The sequence below is a fragment of the Enhydra lutris genome, unplaced genomic scaffold, assembly GCF_002288905.1.
Source record: "Enhydra lutris kenyoni isolate GAN:26980312 unplaced genomic scaffold, ASM228890v2 scaffoldscaffold21, whole genome shotgun sequence".
Taxonomy (NCBI): Eukaryota; Metazoa; Chordata; class Mammalia; order Carnivora; family Mustelidae; genus Enhydra; species Enhydra lutris.
The window spans coordinates 66425604-66445417 of record NW_019154105.1 but is presented as its reverse complement, the minus strand read 5'-3'; the positions used below and the strand labels follow the sequence as shown (position 1 = coordinate 66445417).

Below are 19814 nucleotides of genomic sequence, written 5' to 3'. Positions count from 1 at the left end.
ACGTAAACAATCCTTAGGACTCTGTTCTGACGCTGAACGGAGATACGGCCACAGGACGTGGACTGAGGGTCTGAGCAGGCAATTCTTCCAAGGAGACAGGCAAGCAAGAACGAGCATCTCTGGTCCTTGCCGCTGTGCATCGAGATGGCCGTCAGTGGCCACCACGCACCTGCCCCGCGGCAACGGTCAGGGAGACACGGATGTGGGGACTCCGGACCCTTGCCCACCACCACTGGTGGGATGCCACTTAGGGAAAGGTCTAGCAGGGCTTCAGATGCTGAAACACAGTCACCGTACGAATGGCCAACTCCCTGTTCACCCCGGGAGGCACCCTGGAGACACAGGCACCCATGTCCACACTGAGGGGGCTGCGCCCGAGTCATCACAGCAGCTGATCCACAATGACCAGCAGGCAGAAACAGCCCCAGAGCCCTCCGCTCGAGGAACGGAACGTGGGCGTGTCCACGCGGTGGAACATTAGGGTCATAGAGAGCCCGACTCTTGCTGTAACACAGGTGAGGTACAGGAACATTCTGCATTCTTGCGAAGCCAGACACGGAAGCCGCCCGTCGTACGGGTCTGTGTGTGAAATGTCCCAAAGGAGCAGTTCCGTGGAGACGGAAAGTAAATCATCGGTCGCCAGGGCGGGGGCGGGGCAGCGGGGAGGGACAGCGATGGGCAAGGGGTTACTTCTGGGGACAACAAGCTTGTTCTACAATTGCTTCTGCCGCTGGACACACGGCCCCAGGAGCACAGATGACCTCAAGCAACAGGCTGGAGCCGTGCGGGTCCACCGTCCACTGCCACGCATTTTTTCAGCGCATACCCGTACGGTTCGGTAAATGTGTGCTCTCTTCCTTCTGATTTTCGTCACAGCACTTTTCTCTAGGTGACTTTTTGTGAGAAGCCAGCGTATCACACGTGCCACGTATGGGATACGTGTTAATCCCGTTTCCATCCTCAGGAAGGCTCTGGTCCACAGGCGGCGAGCGTGGTTAGGGTGATGGGGAGTCGGAAGTCACACCTGCGTTTTCGACTGCTTGATGCCTCTGATTCCTGTGGGGCTCCGGGGCCAACTTTACTCCCCAAATCATACAACTGTGCCTCTAGATAGGGGAATCGTATGGTCTGTGGACGCTATCTCGATAAACGTTTCTGAGTGTACACTGGGCCGCTTCTGCCAAGCAGTGTGGCTTCTGCTCAAGACTTTAGGAAATTGTTCAGGAAGACACGAGGACGAGGCTCCCTGTAAAGATCGGTTCTTTCTGTTATGTCTTATTGTGGCTCCTGTCACACCACATGTCCTAGGCGTGTGTCTGCGTGTGTAAATGCACACACATGACGTGTCATTCGTGGCACACCCTTGCCACCCAGCATGGCCACTGAGCTGATGCGTGGTTAATCTCAGGGTTGAAGATTAGCCGGGGCTTTCAATTCTCCTTCGACTTCTCTGTGCTGTTTGGGTTTGTGGTGATGAATGGTATTATTTCTCTCTCCCCAAAAGCAGCTACTTTTGTTGTTGAAACCTAAGGAACGGTTGACTGGGGGGAGCGGGGTCTGGGCTCCCACGTGGCGCTGGGTGACCCCCAGGGCCACACCTCTGGGCCTGACGGATGGAGCCGGGGGCCATCGCCACCCACGGGCTGCGTCACCAGGTGTAAATGAACCCCAGTCCGTCCGCGTTCAGAGGACAGATGGGACCGTCAGACATCAGATTGTGCGCGGGAGTCCAGTCTGTACGAGCCAAATGCCCCAGGGGACCTGGGGTTCGTGGAAGGGGTGGGAGCATGGTGTGCGTGTTGAACTGACGCCTTCCTGCACATCTCGGCTTTCCCTGGCATCCAGCCGACCCTCTGGATGCCCAGTTTTAATTGGACACTCCGACATACTTCTCTGCCACCAGCCTTCCGTGGACCAGCGCGTGGGAGGACGGTACCGAGGAGACAGATCGTGTGGCAGGGGGAAGGCCTGGAGACACAAACCGGCCCCCACCAGTTACAGGCTGTGTGATCTCACCACACTACTGAATGTCTCTGGGCCTCAGGCTCCTTCTCTGTGCTGTGGGGTGGTCGTGTCTCTCGTTGGGGCCTGGAGCCAATGTGTCTGCCCATCACAGATGGAGGGCATCATCACGTCCAGCCTGACCGTGCCTGAGTCGTACGGCCTGCATTGGCTTGAATACAGAGGAAGGGAGAACAGGGCCCACGTTCTCCGCTCTGTGATGGTCGTCAGTGGGAGCCGCCAAGGGCAGCACCTGGCACTCAGCCCGGGCCTGGGGATTAAAAGACGATGTTGTCACACATGTTATCATCACCACACTGATGTACCACGCATGGCTTTGGGCCGTCAGATGTGAGTCCCGTTCCCATTGGATTTAAGGAACACTTACTGCACATCTGCAGGGTAGTGGGCCCTGACCTGACAAGGTCACTCGTTGCTGCTGCGGGGGCTGCACTGGCCAGTGGTGGTGTGATAAGAGGAACAAGAGACTGGCCTGAGGGCCTCGAGCGCCCAGCCCTGTGTCTGGCCCGGCCAGACTTTGTATGTGCCCTGGGCGGGCTCTACCCCCCTCTGCCCTTGGCCATATCCCCGGGGCAAGTGTGGGGAGGGAATGGGCCCAGATACCCACTGAGCCTGGACCTTACAGATGCCACCCATGAGATCCTAGGGTGCCTCTCTGGTCAGCAAGTGCCGTTCTTCTGGCCGCGAGGTGACACCCTCAGGGACGTGGGTGGCCAGGCTGCCTGGACCAGCTACTGGAGGCATGACATGTCCTGGGACTTGCCAGAAGCTCGAACTGGAGTGTGCCAAGCCCGGTGGCCAGCCTGAGTTTCCAGCTCCCTGCCACGTGTTGAGACCCCACCATGAGCTGGCCCTGCCCCATCACCATCCCCAGAAAGCCCTGCGTGGGGTCACATCACTGTCCCCCCTGCAGATGGAAAAAGGCCTGGAGGAGGGACGACAGCACATGCCAGTCCTGGCTTCTAGCACTTTCCACCAGCTTGTCTTGTGGGGTCACAGTAACAAAGTACTGAGTGCAGACCGGGTTTTCACGGGGGACCTCTGCTCACCTCCTGGAGGCCATGAGCCCAAGATCAAGGTGTTGCAGTGTGGTTCATTTGGTGGCCGTGAGGGAGGCTCTGTCCTTGGCCTGCAGACAGTGGGCCTCTCCCTGAATCCGCACAGGGTCCCCCGTGCATCTGTGTCTGTGTCCTAACGTCCCCTGTGTAAGGACAGATGTGAGGACCAAATCAGGTTGTAGTCTGAAGTGCTAGAACTGGGGGGCTGACCTGTGACTCTGGGGGGACACAGTTCAGCCATCACAGAGGGGCTCTTTCTGTGGCCTCCCGGGCTCCCCTTTTGACGGCTCGCACACTCCGTGTGGAGGAAGGGAGACTTGGTAGGCTGGGCGGGTTTTCCCTTTTAGGCCTCTCCCCATCAAGCTCAAGGCTCCTCCTGGGCTGCATGGGGCTCCCTGATGGCCTGGGTGTGGCTGAGATTGTCTGTGTCAGAATGCGCTGCTGTCTCAGGGCTCGGGGACCCGACAGCAGGGACCCCACGTTAGGTAGGGTGAGGACCCTTGGAGACCGATTGCTCGGGGACGGCGAGCATGACCCAGGTGCTCTGAGGTGACCCAGGTCCTTTGTTCCCCCAGCCCCACGCTGACGTTTAGGGGATCCTGGAGAATAGACAGGAGCCTCTAGTGGGGTCTCCACCTGAGGAGGTCAGAGGGTCACCGGCCGTTTGGGAGAGGTGACATGAGTTGGTAGGTGGCAGTTGGTAGCCCAGGAGGACATGGGGCCAGCACACCGGGCTCCCTGTGAGCGTGCTGTGGGTCCAGAGGAGGCCCTGGATGTGGACCCTAAAGCTCAGTTTTCCCAGGTGGAGGGGAACGGGGGGCAGCACTCCCAGCGAGGCGATGCTGGGAGCCAGGGCCAGAGCTGAGGCCATCAGCGGCAACTCTGGGGAAGAGTCTGGGGCAGGGAGTGGTGGGAGGTAAGTCAGGGAACCAGCTGGGCACTGAGCTTGGAGGCGTGGGGGTCCCTCTGGGGGCTGAGCTGGGTTCTGGTGGCTTGGGGAGCCACAGAACATGCTTGAGCAGGGCAGGGACCTGAGCAAATGGTGCCTGTGCTCAAGGCCACCTCCCTCATCCTGCCCTTATGCCAGCTGGGAGAGCTCGTTCTGGGGGCCCCATTGTCCTAGCCGCCTCCTTGCGGTGAGCTCGCTGGGCTCAAGGGGACACTTTCCCAGTGGGTCCAAGTGGAGATCTACTCAGACACCTGGGACTTGGGAGCCAGGGTAGGAGAACAGACCTGGGGTTGAATCTTGACTCTGCCTCTCCTGGCTGTGTGGCTTTGGGCTGGTTAGTGTGCCCCTCTGAGCTTGGTTTCTAGCTCTTGCCGAATGGGTACAAGAGTATCTAACATAAGGGGTTAGTGAAGACTCCAGGCAAGGTCAGGCCAGACTCTGGGCATTTCCTTTCCTGGATCCAAGCAGCCAGCACCTCCTCTGGGACTTAGGTTGTGGAGGGAGTGACTTTCCTGTCTCTGGAAAGGTCCCGGTGAGCCTCAGGCAGGTTGTGTGCAGAAGTGGGGGGGGACACCATGTCCGGACTTGGGGAGGGGATCCTGGGGTCAGAAATTCAGAAAGACATGGCAGGGATGTTTTCTGTCCTATCCATGCTATCTCTGGTTTCATCTGGGAAGATCTAGAGGCTGGGGTGACCTGAGAGCTGGGGACAACAGGAGCCTCTGGAGAACAGATCCCTGTGCCCCCTGCGTGTGGTCGCTCGGTGTTTGGGATGGTTGGGCTTCCTCTCTGCATGGCCGCTGGGCTCCAAGAACAAGCATCCTTAAAGGCAAGGCAGTTTATGGCATTCTGGTCTAGGTTGGAAGTCACCTGGTGTCGCCCCCATCACGTCATTGGCCAAGGCAGTTCCAGGGTCCACCTGTGTTCCCGGGGAGGGGTTTCGGTCCCTGCCGCTGAGTAGGAGGCATGTTAAAGCCACAGTGGAGGAGAGCCTAGGGGGTGGACGCCTGCCTCCAGGGGCTGCTCGGAAGCCTGCTGGGGAGGGATGAGCGTGCCACAATCTCTAGAAGGAGTGCCGGTCACGTTGCCAGAGGCTGAGGTGAGCTGTGTGCAGGGGGAGATGGCACATGCTCAGGGTGATACATGTTGATTCGGCCCATTTCTGGAGCACCTGCCAGGTGCTAGGCGCTGGACTGGGTGCTGGGCCTCCGAGGGCAAGCTGGGCAGGCGTGGAGCCTCTGCCCCTTCAGAGGAGAGGACGTCAGAAAGACGTTCAGTGCAGGGGGGTGAACAGGAGAGGAGGGCGGCTCACCCACCCAGAGACGTTCACTGCTGTGCCCTGGGCCGGCCCTGAGCAGGGCTCGGAGAACCCCTGGTGGGTCAGCCTCCCCAGACGTCCTGGTCCGGGGCTGATGGAGAAGCCGTGAGATGCAGGCAGGAGTTGGTCAGTTTGGGAATTTGAAGCATTTTCACATAATCAGTTCTGTCTGCAAACATGTGCTCGAGCCTGTGTCCACTGCTTAGAACTCTGGCTGAGCGGAGCGGATCATGGACAGCTGACCGCAGTCTCGCCCTGGGGCAGGTCGGGGGCTCGGATGAGCCCACTCAGCTCCACAGGAGAAACCAAAGACCATATCCGTGGGGAAGCAGGAGAGGGCCGGGTCGTTTCCGGGGGGGGGGGCGCGGGGGGACAGCTTCACGTGGATGTGGCATCCCAGTGGGGTCCCTGCAGTTTGATGGTATAACTGTGGAAGCGGGTGTGGGGTGGGTGCTGGGAGTTCAGGCGTCTGGGGCAACAGGCTTCCATCAGGGAGGCTTTCTGTCCCCCAGGGGGCAGGGACTCCTCTGCTTTGCCTGGACCCTGTGCCAGCCCCGGGCTCAGCAGGGAGTAGAAGCCCATGGATATCCTGGATGAATGACATACTTGAAGAGGCAGAGGGTCTCCTCTCTGGCCGAGGGGGAGCTTGCTTGCTGGGCCCACGTTGCCGACGGCCACGGCCATGGCCAGGATGGCTGCTCCAGAGGACAGTTCCCACTTCGTGATTATAATTAACAGTTGGCTCATAAGTAGGTTAGGGAAGGGAGTGCTCTTGTGTGAGTTGGTGTGATTTTCCAACACGCAGCCCAGGGGAGGGCTGCGGGACAGAGTGGGGACCCGTTCCCGACCTGAGACACAGCCTGCAGAAGAACACGCCCTGAGGGCAGGCAGACACTCCAAGCTCAGGCATGGGTGGGCCCTCCACTCCACACTGGGAAAACCAGCCCAAAGAAACACCCGCGCTGGAGGACATGCACCAGACACAAGGATGCTTCTGGCCACGTGGTGTGAGAGCCGTCCCCTCCTGATCCCTGACTTTAGAGGGGCTTCCAGGCCAGGGAAGGCAGCCACAGACCAAGAGACAAGGGCCACCCAGCATGGTCATACTGTGGTGGAGATGAGCATGGGGATGGGTACTCACTGAAGACCCAGGAGGCACCTGCCCACCTCATGTCACCTCCTCCCAGAAGTCCTCTCCAATTGCACACAGTTTCATCTCCCTGCTGGGCTTCTGTCTGTGGCTCTCTGCTCATTGTCTCTTCAGAAATGAAGGCCTGGGGGAGGGCGGGAGCTGTGTGCCTAGGACCCACCCTGGGCGTACTGGAGTCTCAGGACCATATGGCCTATTCAATATTAGAGCAGAGCCATGCCGTCTGGAGCCCCAGCCAGTGGTTTGCGTGATGCACTCAGCAGAGTGAGGAGCACAGCAAAGCCGTCACGGCTGACGGGACATGGAGGCAAGTCAGACCCCAAGCACACAGGGCCCCCTCGGGCAGTCCTGCGGTTCCTGACCTGCAGACCAAACCCCGGACGACAAGATGAGCAGGAATGGGGATGTTTGGCCACATCGGGTGCACCGGCTTGGGCTCCAGCATGGCCTGGGCCCTTGGAGTTGGAAATGTCCCTGAAGGTCACGAACGATGTGTGCCTTGCGGTATGGGAAGCGAGAGATGCGTTGTGGGAACGAGAGAGGCATCTCTAAGTCTGAGGGTCGTCCCCTGTAAAATGGGGGTGACAGATCCTTCCTGCAGGTAGGGGGCCAGGGCTGGGCCTGTTTGGTTCCTGTGGAATCTGGGCACCAATTATTAGGTCCCCAGGCACTCCCCCTCGGGCACATGTCGGGTGGGTGAACCACGGAGTCAGCAGACAGTAACAGCAAGAACAGCTTTGTTGTTTGAGTTACTGGAGTTGAGCACCCTTTGGCTGAGCGCCTCGCACTTCTGACTTCACAATGAAGTGCTTTGACTCGTGGTGGTCTCCAGGGGCTCAGGGCACCGGGAAGGCTCAGGCCAGATGCTCCAAGGCCGGAGGAGGCCAGGGCCACAGCGGCATCTGCCCGGGGGAGGATCTCATGGGAGAAGGGAGACCACTCCGGGCATGCATTCCAAGGGCGTTATCATGGCGTGGGTCTCCAGCTTTGATGACAGGAACAGACATGCGGCATCCGGCTGTGGCGTCTAGAGCGACGTCAGGTTGGTGAATTTCTAAGAACAAAGTGGGAAGTGGCCCCACTCAGGGCTGAGCTGACAGAGGGAAGAGGAGAATGGGAGGGTTTGGTGGGTGAAGAGGCCAGAGGTGTGTTCCCAGCTCATCAGGGTAAAAAGCCCATTGCCCGGTGTCCAGGAGCCCCGCCTGCCAGCCACATGGGCGAGGGAGCGGAGCTTGGTGCCGACGTTAGCCGGCATGCTGGTGGGGATCTGCCACTGACCCTGCTCCCCAAGCCAAGGGCCGGCGAGGCCTGGCTCTGCTCTGGGTTGGGGCCGCTCATGGTGTCAGTGCTGGGCACCGCTGGGTGAAGCGCTGGGTGCAGACGCCGAAGTTAGGAGCCCCACCTGCTGTAGGTCACTAATGGCACTATCTGTGGCCCCATCACTGTCACTGCCTCCTGCATCCCCACACACGACAGGTGCTCAGCTGGGTCACGGGCTCCGCACGTGTCGTCTGGTCTGATCTGTGTGAGGGTCCCACATTTGGGAATACTTGTCCCCATTTCCTGGAGGAGGAAAAAGGCTCCAGAGGGCATGTGATCTGCCCAAGGTTAGGAAGGGGCGTTGCTGGGATCAGGACAGCTGTCCCCCTCCGCCACATCACGAGGTAGCCAAAGCATGGAGGCAAATCTAGGACGATCTCCTGACAGGTGGACGTGTAAGCAAAGGCACGCCCACTGCCCCTGGTGGACTCCTGGTTTCCTTCCTGATAGCCTCCTCCCCTCCCCATCCCCAGGGGTAGGGGGGACCCTGAGATTGGAGGGCCTGGGGACAACCAGGCCAGCAGCGGTGGTTGATGACCCCTGTCCGGCATTGCACTGGGTGCTTTTTCTCCTTTAATGGAGTCTCACAAAATGCCTCATGAGACCAGGCACCAGCTCATCGATGTGAAACCTGAGGCTTCTTGGGATTTGGTCAGCTCTCCAAGGTCACACAGTTACCCCCGGATGTGGACGCAAGCCCACACCCGGCCCTGCTGGCTTCCATCCCAGGCCCAGCAACACGCGGCTCCTGTCTCCTGGGGAGAGAGCTGGGTCACAGCCTGGAGGGCCACTAGGGCATGATGGGGACCGTGGGACCAGCCCTTGGTCAGGTTGATGATCCTGGGAATAATTCCCGTTCCCTGCAAGGCTCCCCAGGACCAGGATTTCCTTATCACGTGGCGATCAAATAGTCTCAGCCCTGTGCGATCAGTTCTTACCACCTGAGTTTACGTGCTGGGTTATTATCCCAGCGGGGGACCCATGAAGCTAGAGGTTGGAGCCCATCTTGCAACCGTAGCCAAATGAGCCTGTGCCTTTGGTGGTGTGTGGTAGCTCTCCCTCCGCTTCTCATTCTAAAATGTTCTTTTAACATTTTTCCCAGACTTTAGTCCTTAGAGTGCTTTTCGGTCCACAGTGACGGTTGAACCTGCTGTGGGTTCCCACAAGGGTGGGATGACATCACCGTGTCCCACCCCAGTGGCTTCTCTACCCTAAACACCCCCACACCCCATCTGCTCGCCCCTCCCTCCCCCCAAGCCCTGGCAATCACTGATTGTTTTTCCCGTTTCCGTGGTTCTGCCTTTTCCAGAATGTCCTGTAGATGGACTCACACAGCCCACAGCCTCTGCAGACTGGCTCGTTTCCCTCAGTAATATGCATCTGGCTGTCCCTCGTGTCATTTTGTGGCTTGATATCTGGTTTCTTGATTATGCTCCTTTTTTTATGTAAGACCCACACACCAGACACCAGGGCTGGCCAGAACAGCCCATCCCTGTCTTGCGACCCCCTGGAGAGAACCCTGGGTGTTGCCCCCTGCAGGTCCTGGGCCTTCTCTCTGGGCCTCAGCTCCCTCCGCAGCAGGGACAACAGCTCCCCGCAGAGACACACCCCATCCGAGTCCACATATGGGAATTTCTTTCAACTGGGCCTCTGCAGAGGTTCGAGGAATGAGTCACCTTGGGAGGTTAGATGCTCCCGCCACAAATGTATGGGATGCCCAGATGGGACTCCTCGGGGCAGAGTGGCACCTGCCACCCATCCCCACAGCGCAGTGTCTGCCTCCCGCCACCAGAGGGCAGCACTACAGCTCTCACGCCCAGACATCCTGGGAGGCTTTTAGGATGCCCCAGGTGGGCAAGAGTTGGATCTCCCCAGCAAAGCCTATCTTAAAGCAGCTCCCCCAAACTAGACCAGATCGACCTCGAGTAACCAGGAAACTGGTGGTGTCAGGCTGTGTGTCTTTGTGAATGACAATAGCTATTGTGTATTGAGCCCATCTTCCTGGCAAACACGCCCCCCTCCTCAGGGCAGGTGATGTGAGTGGAGGGCAGACGCATGGATGGACAGACACATGGAAGGCTGGACATTCCAGGTGACAGCACGCAGCAGGGGAAGCTGGGCTGCACCTGGGCCATCTGCCCCTGCAGCCAGTGCTCCCCCGGGGCTCAGAGTGACCCCCAGGGTGGCTGGGTGACCTTCGGCTCGTATTGGACTTGAGCCAGATTCTAGTAGTATAAAAACTTGTTTGTCTGCTCGTGGACAGATGATAGGCTATTGTTCTTTGTCTGCTGGACAGATGAGAAGATAACAGTGTGGAGGATCCATGTCCCACCCCCACGACCCACCCCCCACAATCTCCACGGAGCCTAGGAGGTGGATGGGGTGACTTGGAGCCTGGCAGGCCCCAGGCAGTTCACAGGTTTTAAACCTGGATTCCAGTGGCTCATTCCCCCGGGGAGTCGTAAATTCAAGCCCAAGGAAATGCCACCTTCCACCAATTTTGTTAAGTAATAGGTAAGGCCATTTCTGCACCTTTTCTACAGGAAAAAGAAGCGAAGGGCAAGCCTATGGTTGGCATTTAAGCTAGAGTGGAGAATGTCACTGGGGCCATAGGAGGGCAGACAAAGCCCCCCCCACCCCTTCCCCAGCTTTGCACCCTCCAGTGTGACTCTTCTGGAAACCAGAGACAGGCATTGACTCTGGGTCTGGAGAGTCCAGGGAGACGCTGAATTACTTTTCATGCTGCTCACCTCTGTTCTTGCACATTCTTGTCCCCAGACAACAGGCACTCTGCTGCCCTTGGGGTGTTCACAGCCTCCTCCTTGGACAGCTTGCTGTCCCCAGCGTGACCCAGCCCCTCCCTTTTGTGCCACCTGCTCTCAAACTCTGCACCCCGGGCAGGGACCACAGCCGAGAGGAGCCCAGCTCTGGCAGATTGGGGGCTGCTGGGAGGCGGGGTGCTGGGCGTGGGGGACAGGTGGGAAATCAGGTAGACAAGTGTCTCCTCGGACAGGGATGAGGAGAACTTGAGGTCTGCTGCTTGCTCAAAGCTAGCGTTAGACTGTTGTGTAAATAGGTACGCATGTGCGAATAACCTTCCAACGAAGCGTGGCAGGTGCTTCCTTGGCCAGCCCACCTGGGGTTTCCACTGCAGCCAGGTGCACAGCTCACCTGCACCTGCAGACCTTCTGCCTCAGGTGCCCTCACTCCTTCCTGCCACCTGCCAACCCTGATACACACCTGCAGCCTGTCCTTGGCTCGGCCTCATGCAGGGCCCCCAGAACAAAATGTGGGTGGTATTAGAAGATGGGGAAATGAGTAAAGACACCCACCCATGAGAAAAGCCAAGCGGTCTACTCAGTGCTGGCTGGAGCTGGGGGTTGGCCACCCGCACTTGGCAGAGACCCAGAGACAGGCTGTAGGGTGGGGGGTGAGTTCCCAGAGGAGGAAAGAGGGCTCTCAGGGGAGCCTGATGGGGGCTGGGGACCTGGATAGGCTGGAAGGGGGCATCCCACGTGGCTGGTGAGGGGAGCACCAGATTTGACTTTCTTGGGTTGGTCCAAGGATCCAGCCTGCTTAGCTTCCTGCATGGGCCATGCTCTTTACCCGGCAAACCTCCGTGCTGACCTCCAAGCCCAGCATCCAGCCAGCTTCTCCTTGTACTTCAAACAACTCTGCTGGTCCCCAGCCCCTGGGCCTCCCCTCGCCCCAGCTCTGCCACGTGGTGCATCTCCACTGCCCGGCTGGAGCTTCTCAAGGGGGCAGACCCGCCGTGGGTCACAGGGTACTTTTGGAGGATGTGGCTGAGGAGCATGTGGACGCCCCCCCAGACCCCAAGAGCCCTACGGCCGGGCCCTTTAAACGTCCACCCTGACCTGGCCCTCAGTGGGTCTCCAGCGCTTCCATAAGCATCCCAGGCCATGGCTGGCTTTGAGGAGGACAGCAGCAAAATTGCAGTCAATGGCCCCAGGACGCAGAGGGAATCTGAAGCAAGCTCAAAGGAGGACTGCGGTACTCGCAGACCCTGGTACTCGCAGAAGAGAGGGCTGCCAAGCTCATGGTGGGGGCTTTGCTTCTGAGGCCCTGCCAGCCGGAGTCCTACCAGGTCAAGGCGGCAAGAGACTAGGCTGCCCATTAGGAGGGGGTGTGACCTCCCCGCCACTGCATGTGTGCCGACCTGGACAGGGGCAGATGGCCCATCAGGGGGGATGCCATACAGGGGAGCAACCCCCCCCCCCCACTGGGGGTTGACCAGACGGCCTCTCACATTATCCAGTTCCCTTTGGTCTCCTGGGAAAGAAGACGCATCTGTCCCCGACCCCCTATGGGGCTTGAACTGGGGGGTGCCCCCCTCCACGGCCTCACGCTCCTGCTGCTTTGCTCCCCTGTGCCTGGTGTGTGCCCCACTGTTAACGTGGTTCCTTGTTCCTTCCACGCAGTGTCGGAGCCGCAGGCCGCTCACAGCCCCCTGGAGAAGCCGCCGAGCACCTCGATCCTGTGTAACACCTGCGGGAATGTGTGCAAGGGGGAGGTGCTGCGGGTGCAGAACAAGTATTTCCACATCGAGTGCTTCGTGTGCAAAGGTGAGTTTCTTGGGCCTCTGCTCTTTTTCCTTGCTGGGGGCGGGGGCAGGGAAAGATCTGGAAGCTTCCAGAGAGAGCTTCGCAGGGGAGGTGTTGTTTGGGATCTAACTTGGAGTAAGGAGGACTCCGGTGATCGGAGGGTTCCAGGCCAGTCCAGGTGGCAGGGGCAGATGGGTGTGACCACAGAGTGCTGTTGGGGGGAGGGGCAACACTAGGGGCCCAGCCTCCTCCTCCCTGTGCCAGCGGCCCTAGGAGCGATGTGCAACAGCTAGCTGAGGGGGCAGCTGGGGCCTGGAGATGGGGGAGTCTGTCCCCGGCTGGATGCCAGGCCTGGGTGTGGCCCCAGCTGACTCCCTTGGAGACTTCTGTGGAGCCATCTCCTGGGTGTGGGGGTGCGAGGCCGCGGGTGAGCCCCCCGCCCCAGAGGAGCTCTGCCCCATCGCCATACCATGGCTTCAGGCCCTCTGCGAAGACTGCGTGTTGAGTCCTATTGTTTGGAAAGAACACTTGAGAACCACTGGCCGGGCTCTTCTGCTGTGAGGGGGGACACCCCAGAAATGGCTCTCAAGTCCCCTGCCATTGGAGAGGGGCAGAGTGCCATGGGAGACATGGGGGTCTGTGGGGGCCACTGACCCAGGGGAGAACTGAATGTCCCCGGTGCCCCCCAGCCAGGGACCTCTGGGGTGGCACTATCTCTGGCGGAGGATGGGAGTGCCCTGAGACCCTCAGTCTGAGGGCGACCCTGCCCCTGCCCTTCAGAGGGGCACACCTAGAGGTGCCTGTTTTCTGGGAAAGGATGGAGCAGCCCCAGGTGAGGGTGTGAGACTAGCAATCACTTAGTGTCCTGTGAACAATGCCTTTGTCCTTGAGGCTGCCCCCTGCACTGTGCTCTGTGCCCCCCTACCCTGATCAGTGCCCCACCCCCCCATGACCAGTGCCCTACCCCCCATTGTGGTCAGTGCCCCACCCCCACCGTGGTCACTGCCCCATCCCCCCGCCATGGCCAGTGCCCTCCCTCCCACCCTGGTCATTGACACCCCGCCCCCATGTTCAGTGCTCCACCCTTTGCCATGGTCAGTGCCCTCTCCCTGCCTGAAGCATCTCTCCCTTTTCATCAGAGCTTCCCAGACTATTATGGGATTTGTCTGGTTTAATTTTCTGTACTCTCCAAAAGACAAATTTGCTGTGTCTGGAAAGCAAAATCCATTAAAATGCTCTTTTTAAAAGGTTATTTCAAAAGGCACAGGGGAAGCAGCCACCGTGTTTAAAAGGATTGTCTGTAAGCGCAGACCTTAGGAATGCAAGAGAAGGCATGAGACTCCAGAATCGAGTCCTGGTTTGACCCACAAGGTTTGAGGGGAGGTGGGGACTGCCCCAGGAGCCCTCCCACCTCCCACAGCGTCATCTGGGCCAGATCACTTTGTCCTCCAACCTTTAGCTCCTGAGCAGCTGTGGGAATAGCTGTGCTCCCTCCCTCGTGGTAGGTGGTAGGCGGGACCTGCGGCTCCTGGGACTGGCCCCGTGACAGCGGCTGCCCCGCCCCGTGGTTCCTGCGGTAGTGGCTTTGATGGCAGGACCTGTGGGCATGCGGGCCCCATTCCAAGGCCAGTTGTACAGCCTCACCCCATGCCTGCCAGCTGTGCCCATGGCCATGGGGATCAGAGCTGCCCCTGATTCACTGGCTGAGAAATGATGTTTCTAGATTACCTGCTAGCTGGGAAAAGCCTTGTTTGTTGAAGCATGACAATCCCACAGTCTCGGACTGGTCTTTTATCCAGGTTTTCATGAAAACGCAAAGCCTAGGAATCACTGAGTCTACTTTTGGAGGAATCAAAATGAATACCCAACTCACAGTGTCTTAAGCAACATGGATATTGATTGTCTTATCCTGAAGTCTGGAAGTGGCCCCTTTAACCCCTGAGAGTTGGTGAATGTAACAGCTCAACAAGGTCCTTAAAGACCAGGTTCTTTTTCTGCTTCCCCACCCTCACCATCCCCTCTCCCTCTCCCCCATCCCGTGCATGGCAACAGTGCCTCTCCTCATGGTCTCAAGAGTGGCTGCTGTAGCTCCAAGCATCACATCCTCCCAGGGTAGCATCCAACAGGAGAAGGGGTTGGAGAGGAGGGGAGGCAAAGGGCTCTCTCCTCACATGATTCTCCCTTTGACCAGGGAGAACCTTTTCCCCAAGGTCCCCCAAAGTCTTCAAATAGGATTCATTGGTTAGAACTGGGTCCCGGGCCCACCCACATCAGCACAGAGGACCAGAAAGGAGGGCGGTGACTCCCTGAGACCAGTCCCGTCTGTCCCCAGGTGGGCATGTTGCCAGGTAAACATGTTTAGCACAGCTTCTCACCAGAGGCCCCAGTGTAATGGGTTCTTGCCACCTTGACACTTAATGGGTGGGCCCAGGTTACCTGGGAAAATCCATGAAATGGTTGTGTAATTATACTCTTCCTTCATGGATGCTCCAGCCTTGGGCTTTGATGCCTGGAGATCTGGGTACAAATCTCACCCCTGTCACCGCTGCTCATGTGGGTCTCAGACACATTTCTTAACCTTGGGGTTCATGCAACAATGATCTCTTGGGCACCTACTGCATGCACGCCATGTTCTGGGTGTGTGAGAGGCATTCATGAGCAAAATGGCTCTGTTTGTCCTTGTGGAGATCATGTCCTAGTGTGGGGGACAGACCATAAAACACTGGATAGGATAGATACATTTTGTTTAGGTGCCCTACAGGGAACGTGGAAGAGGGGCTCAGGAAAGGCAGGCATGGGAATGAGGGAGGAGTTGCTATTTTCAACTGGGTAATCAGGGTGGGCCTCACGGAGGAGGTGAACTGAGTGAAGACTTGAGGGATATTGGGGAAGAGCCTTGCAGACAGAGGGAGCATCCTGGTGGACTCAGGGACAGGCCGGAGCAGAATGAGCAATGGGGAGGGGGGTTCTTGTGAGACCCCTGGCTCTGACACCCGGGGACGATGGACAGAGGAGGGCTCTGGTCCACCTTTGTTTCCAGAGATTGCTTTGGGGGTGCTGTGTGGACATGCAGTGGGCGTGCAGGGAAGGGCCTGGGGGCCAGAGCCCATCGTGTCCACCCTGCGAGGACGTGTGATTCTGGCTGGGAGTGGAAATCCAGTCAGCTCTATTCTCATGCTGCAAAACCGAATAGAAATGTGCCAAACATGGTGCAAAAGTGCCTGCGTTTTCTCCTTTTGGGGCCTTCCCGCAATATTTATGAGAAACCAGCCAAGGGCTTCCAGAACCGAAGGAAAGCTTCAGATACATGGGTGCTGTCCGCCTGCCCAGGGCACGTTCCTTCCACACAGTCAGACCCACGCAGGTGCTCAAGGATCCATGGACCACGAGGCAGGATGAGACTGGCAACAGGGGACTGTTGGTACAGTTGGAGGGTCCCGGGGGGCAGGGATCGGGCAAGCCCTGGCTGGCCGTGGCCATGAGCCCCGGGGTTGGCTCATTCTGATCAGGCCGTGGGGTCACCTCCAGCTGCTCCCTCTTCTATCCCCCAGCACAGAGAGGTGTAGGGGATAGTGGGTCACATCCCTCCAGGGCCACCCAAGGGGATCCCTGTCAGGTTCAGTGTGCAGCCTCCCCCGTCCTCTCCTCTGTGAGTCTCTTTACCTGGACGTCATGTCATAGCCCTGTTTCTGTGCCCACGATCCCATCCTGTAAGGGCTTCAACGTCAAGTTGCTCACACCCAGTGTGGGTGTGCCAGGATGTGTAATGCAGCAACAACTACTCTTTGGGGGTTCCTGGTCATTTCCTGGGGCTAAAGTCCCCAAAAGGAGGTTGATGGTCAGAGGGTAGAAGTGGTTTCCGTGTTCTTTAGAGTCAGCGGCAAACAGCGTTCCAGAAAGTGTCTCCCCACCACTGCCCGCGCTCCTGAGCGTTTCTCGTAAATGACCACAGGGAAGTGGGGGGGACCGACACTCGGGGTCACCCACAGCTGCTCCGCGCCCCTGTATCGGTGTTGGCTAATTCGACAGGGAAGATAGAATGTCATGACTGCCCTGATGAGAAATTTTTAGATTCCTAATTAATCTGGAGTTTCGATTTTGAGCGGGCAGAGGTCGGGGTTTTGACTATGACCTGACGAGCTTGGGGCAGCTGCAGGCCGGCCAGGAGCGGGGCTGACCAGCGGGGACAGGCGAGCCAGGAAAGTGGCTGCATTGACTCTCCCAGGGTCTGCAATGCTGACTCATGGGGTCTCAGCAGGGCACTACATGCCTGGGCACATTTTCATCCAGAGTACGCCAGCATATGCTTGCAAAGATCAGGAAGACAGCCAGATGCCAAAGTCTGGGTACCCTTGGGCCCTCCTGGTGCTCCATGGCTATCTTTTCACAGAAAAAGATGCCTAGCAGGGCCCCGGTGGGCTGTTCTTCCTGAGTCGGGGTACCCCTGCTGGGCGTGCACCGTGATACAAGACGACACCAAAGGTTTACACTCTCCTGCTGGGTGTGGGGAGTTCAGGTCTGGCCACGGCCTCAGCCTCCAGGGATGAGCGACGTGGGTGCATCCACAGCCTTGATGGGGCCCTGCATAACTCGGGGTTCAGAGGATGCTTTTCTGTGCAGCTATTTTTACTTTGGAAGTGGGCTGGGTTCCAAAGGAAGCTGCAGAGGCCCAGAGAGGCTCAGGAGCTTGCCCGGGGCGCACAGCCAAGTGCACAGGTGACTCCGGGATCCAGAGCCAGGCTGCTCCAGCCTCTGGGCTCTTGGTTGTCTGAAGAGCTAACATCTCCTCCGAACACCGCTCCAGTGTCCGGAACAGGGAGAAGCATGTGCCACCCCGTGGCCCTGGCAAGGGGACAAGGGGACCCTGGAGAGGCCCACTGCCTCCCCTAGTGTGGGGGATGGGCCAAGCTGGGGGTGCACCCCTCTCTGCAGGGACGCCTAGGCCCCCAGGTGGCAGGTGAAAGGACAGGTGGCGGGCAGGGAGTAGTGAGGCATGAGCTGAGGGGGGCCCCCTGCTGATCAGGCCGAGCAGATCGGGCCCTGGGGAACCCCGACTCCCTGGAGCTTCCATCTCCAGACTCCAACCTTCCACAGCTGCGCTTCTGAAACCTGCCTGAGAAGGCTCAGGGCTGGGGCTGGGGCTGCCGGGCTGCCCTCACCTCCCGGCCTCCTGGCCCTAAGCCAGGGAACGGTTGCCTGTTCTGGGCTCCCTTGACCAGACACTGGGAGCTCCCCTCTGTCACTCCCACCCTTTGTGCTGATGCATGAAGGCTTTCCTTTGTGTCTCAACTGACCTGCCAACATGTATAACGTCTGTGTTATTTTGATAGCTTTCTGCTAATCTTTGGAGAAAAAAATAACCCAATCCAGATAACTTATTAAATGTTTAGAGCCTTGTGACCACAAGAAATTCCAAATAAACCAGTGTCCACGTTGACTCTGGAATATTTTGTTGTAGAGAGCACAATGTGGCACTTCCACTCTTCTTATTAGTTTTTTTTTTTTTCATTATTATTAGTTTCAGGAGTAGGGGTCAGCGATTCATCAGTCTAATATCACACCCAGTGCTCATTACGCCAAGTGCCCTCCTTACTGCCCATCCCCCACCCCCTTCCCCTCCAGCAGCCCTCAGTTTGTTTCCTAATGATTAAGAGTCTCCTAGGGTTTGTCTTCCTCTCTGATTTTGTCTTGTTCTATTTATCCCTCTCTTCCCCTATGATCCTGTTTTGTTTCTTAAGTTCCACCTATGAGTGAGGTCCTATGACAATTGTCTTTCTCTGATTGACTTATTTCATTTAGCTTAATACCCTCTACTTGCATCCATGTCGTTGCAAATGGCAAGATTTCATCCTTTCGATGGCTGTGTAATATTCCATTTTATATATACACCACATCTTCTTCATCTATTCCTCTGTCGATGGCCATCTGGGTTTGGCGACTGTGGACACTGCTGCTATGAGCGTCGGGGGCCTTATGTCCATGCACCGTGCTTTAGGGAAGTTGAGCGGACATGGGTTTCCAGGCAGAAATGGGACAAGGTGAAGTTTCTGCTTTTACCGAGAGTCGGCTCTGGGTTTTGCAAGGAGGTGTTGGTGGTCTTTCTTTGGCATCTACCCTTCCACTCGATGTGCCCAAAAGGATGACATGAGTTAAATGTCAAGATGCTGATCCTTAGAATTTACCAGAAATAGCATCCTTTGCTATCAGCTGATGTGTCAATGAAGCATTTTCATTGTTGATTCAAAAACATGGTGAAGGAAGAAGGAAGGGAGACAGGAAGGAAGGAAAGACATGGTTTTTAGGATGCTGCCTGGCAGCTAGGACCCACAAGGACCCCGGGCTGACCCGGCTGGCAGGGCCGGGGTGCAGGGTGGGTAGAGGCGGCTCCCTCTGAAACCATGTGTGTCTCCCACGTGCCCCTGGGCTGGAGGGTGTGTGTGTGGGGGGTGGATGCATGGGTGTCCCACACTCAGACTGGCAGGCTGTCCAGAGAAACTCGCCCCATTCCCCACCTGTAGAAGTGCCCAGAAAGGATTCTTGTTCCAGTGTTCACTGTCTCCCTCCCTCCTGTGGGAGGTCTGGCCTTGTCTGCACTGTGGGAGACAGACATTGGGACACGGAAATAGGCCAGAGTCGGGGAGGGGTTAACAGGATTTCTCTGCCGCCCAGGGGCAACCATGGGATGCACCTGTCCTCCACCACACGGGATTGGGATCTCCCCATCCAGAACAGAGCACCTTCCTGCTTCGTTGTATTTCCTGCTGGGAACAGCCCCATTGAAGTCATGGAGGGGCTCGCGGGCATCCACACACCACCCCTGCTGGGCTCGTAGGCGCTGGCCCCTTTGCATAGCCTCCTTCTTGTCCCAGATCGGTGCTACTTTCCTGGAAGCTTCCCCAAGAAAGTCCACTCAGCACCAGGCTGGGGGGCCAGAGTCATGGTCTGTTCCTGGAAGCCGGCCCCCCGGGGGTTCGATGAGTCACCCCAGATTTGCCCTGGGGCCTGTATCAAGGGGGAGCTGTGTGTGGCAGGACCTGGTGGACAGTCAGCAGCCCACCAACGCTGTGTTCCCCCCCCCAGCATGCGGCTGTGACCTGGCCGAGGGTGGCTTCTTCGTGCGGCAGGGAGAGTACATCTGCACGCGGGACTACCAGCGTCTATACGGGACCCGCTGCTTCAGCTGTGACCAGTTCATCGAGGGCGAGGTGGTGTCAGCCCTGGGCAAGACCTACCACCCTGACTGCTTCGTGTGCGCCACGTGCCGGTGAGTCGGGACTGCTGGGCTGCTGGCGCCACTCCTCCTCCCCTCTCCCTCCTGCCTCCTCCATCCACCTCCCTCCTTCCCTCCTCCCTCTGTCCTCCTCCCTCCTCTCCCCTTCCCTCCTCTCTCCTCCCTCCGTTCTTTGTCCTCCTCCCTCCCTCCAACCACCTTCCC

At 58.1% G+C, this 19814-nt stretch overlaps 1 protein-coding gene across 1 annotated transcript in view; it reads left to right on the top strand.

Moving 5' to 3' along the window:
- The window catches only part of LOC111149007 (actin binding LIM protein family member 2), a 133407-nt gene that overhangs the window by 23677 nt on the left and 89916 nt on the right, over window positions 1-19814 (top strand). Inside the window, exons 2-3 of the mRNA XM_022505882.1 lie at window positions 12257-12400; window positions 19460-19643. Coding sequence (XP_022361590.1) covers window positions 12257-12400; window positions 19460-19643 — 328 coding nt within the window. The remainder of the gene's footprint in view (window positions 1-12256; window positions 12401-19459; window positions 19644-19814) is intronic.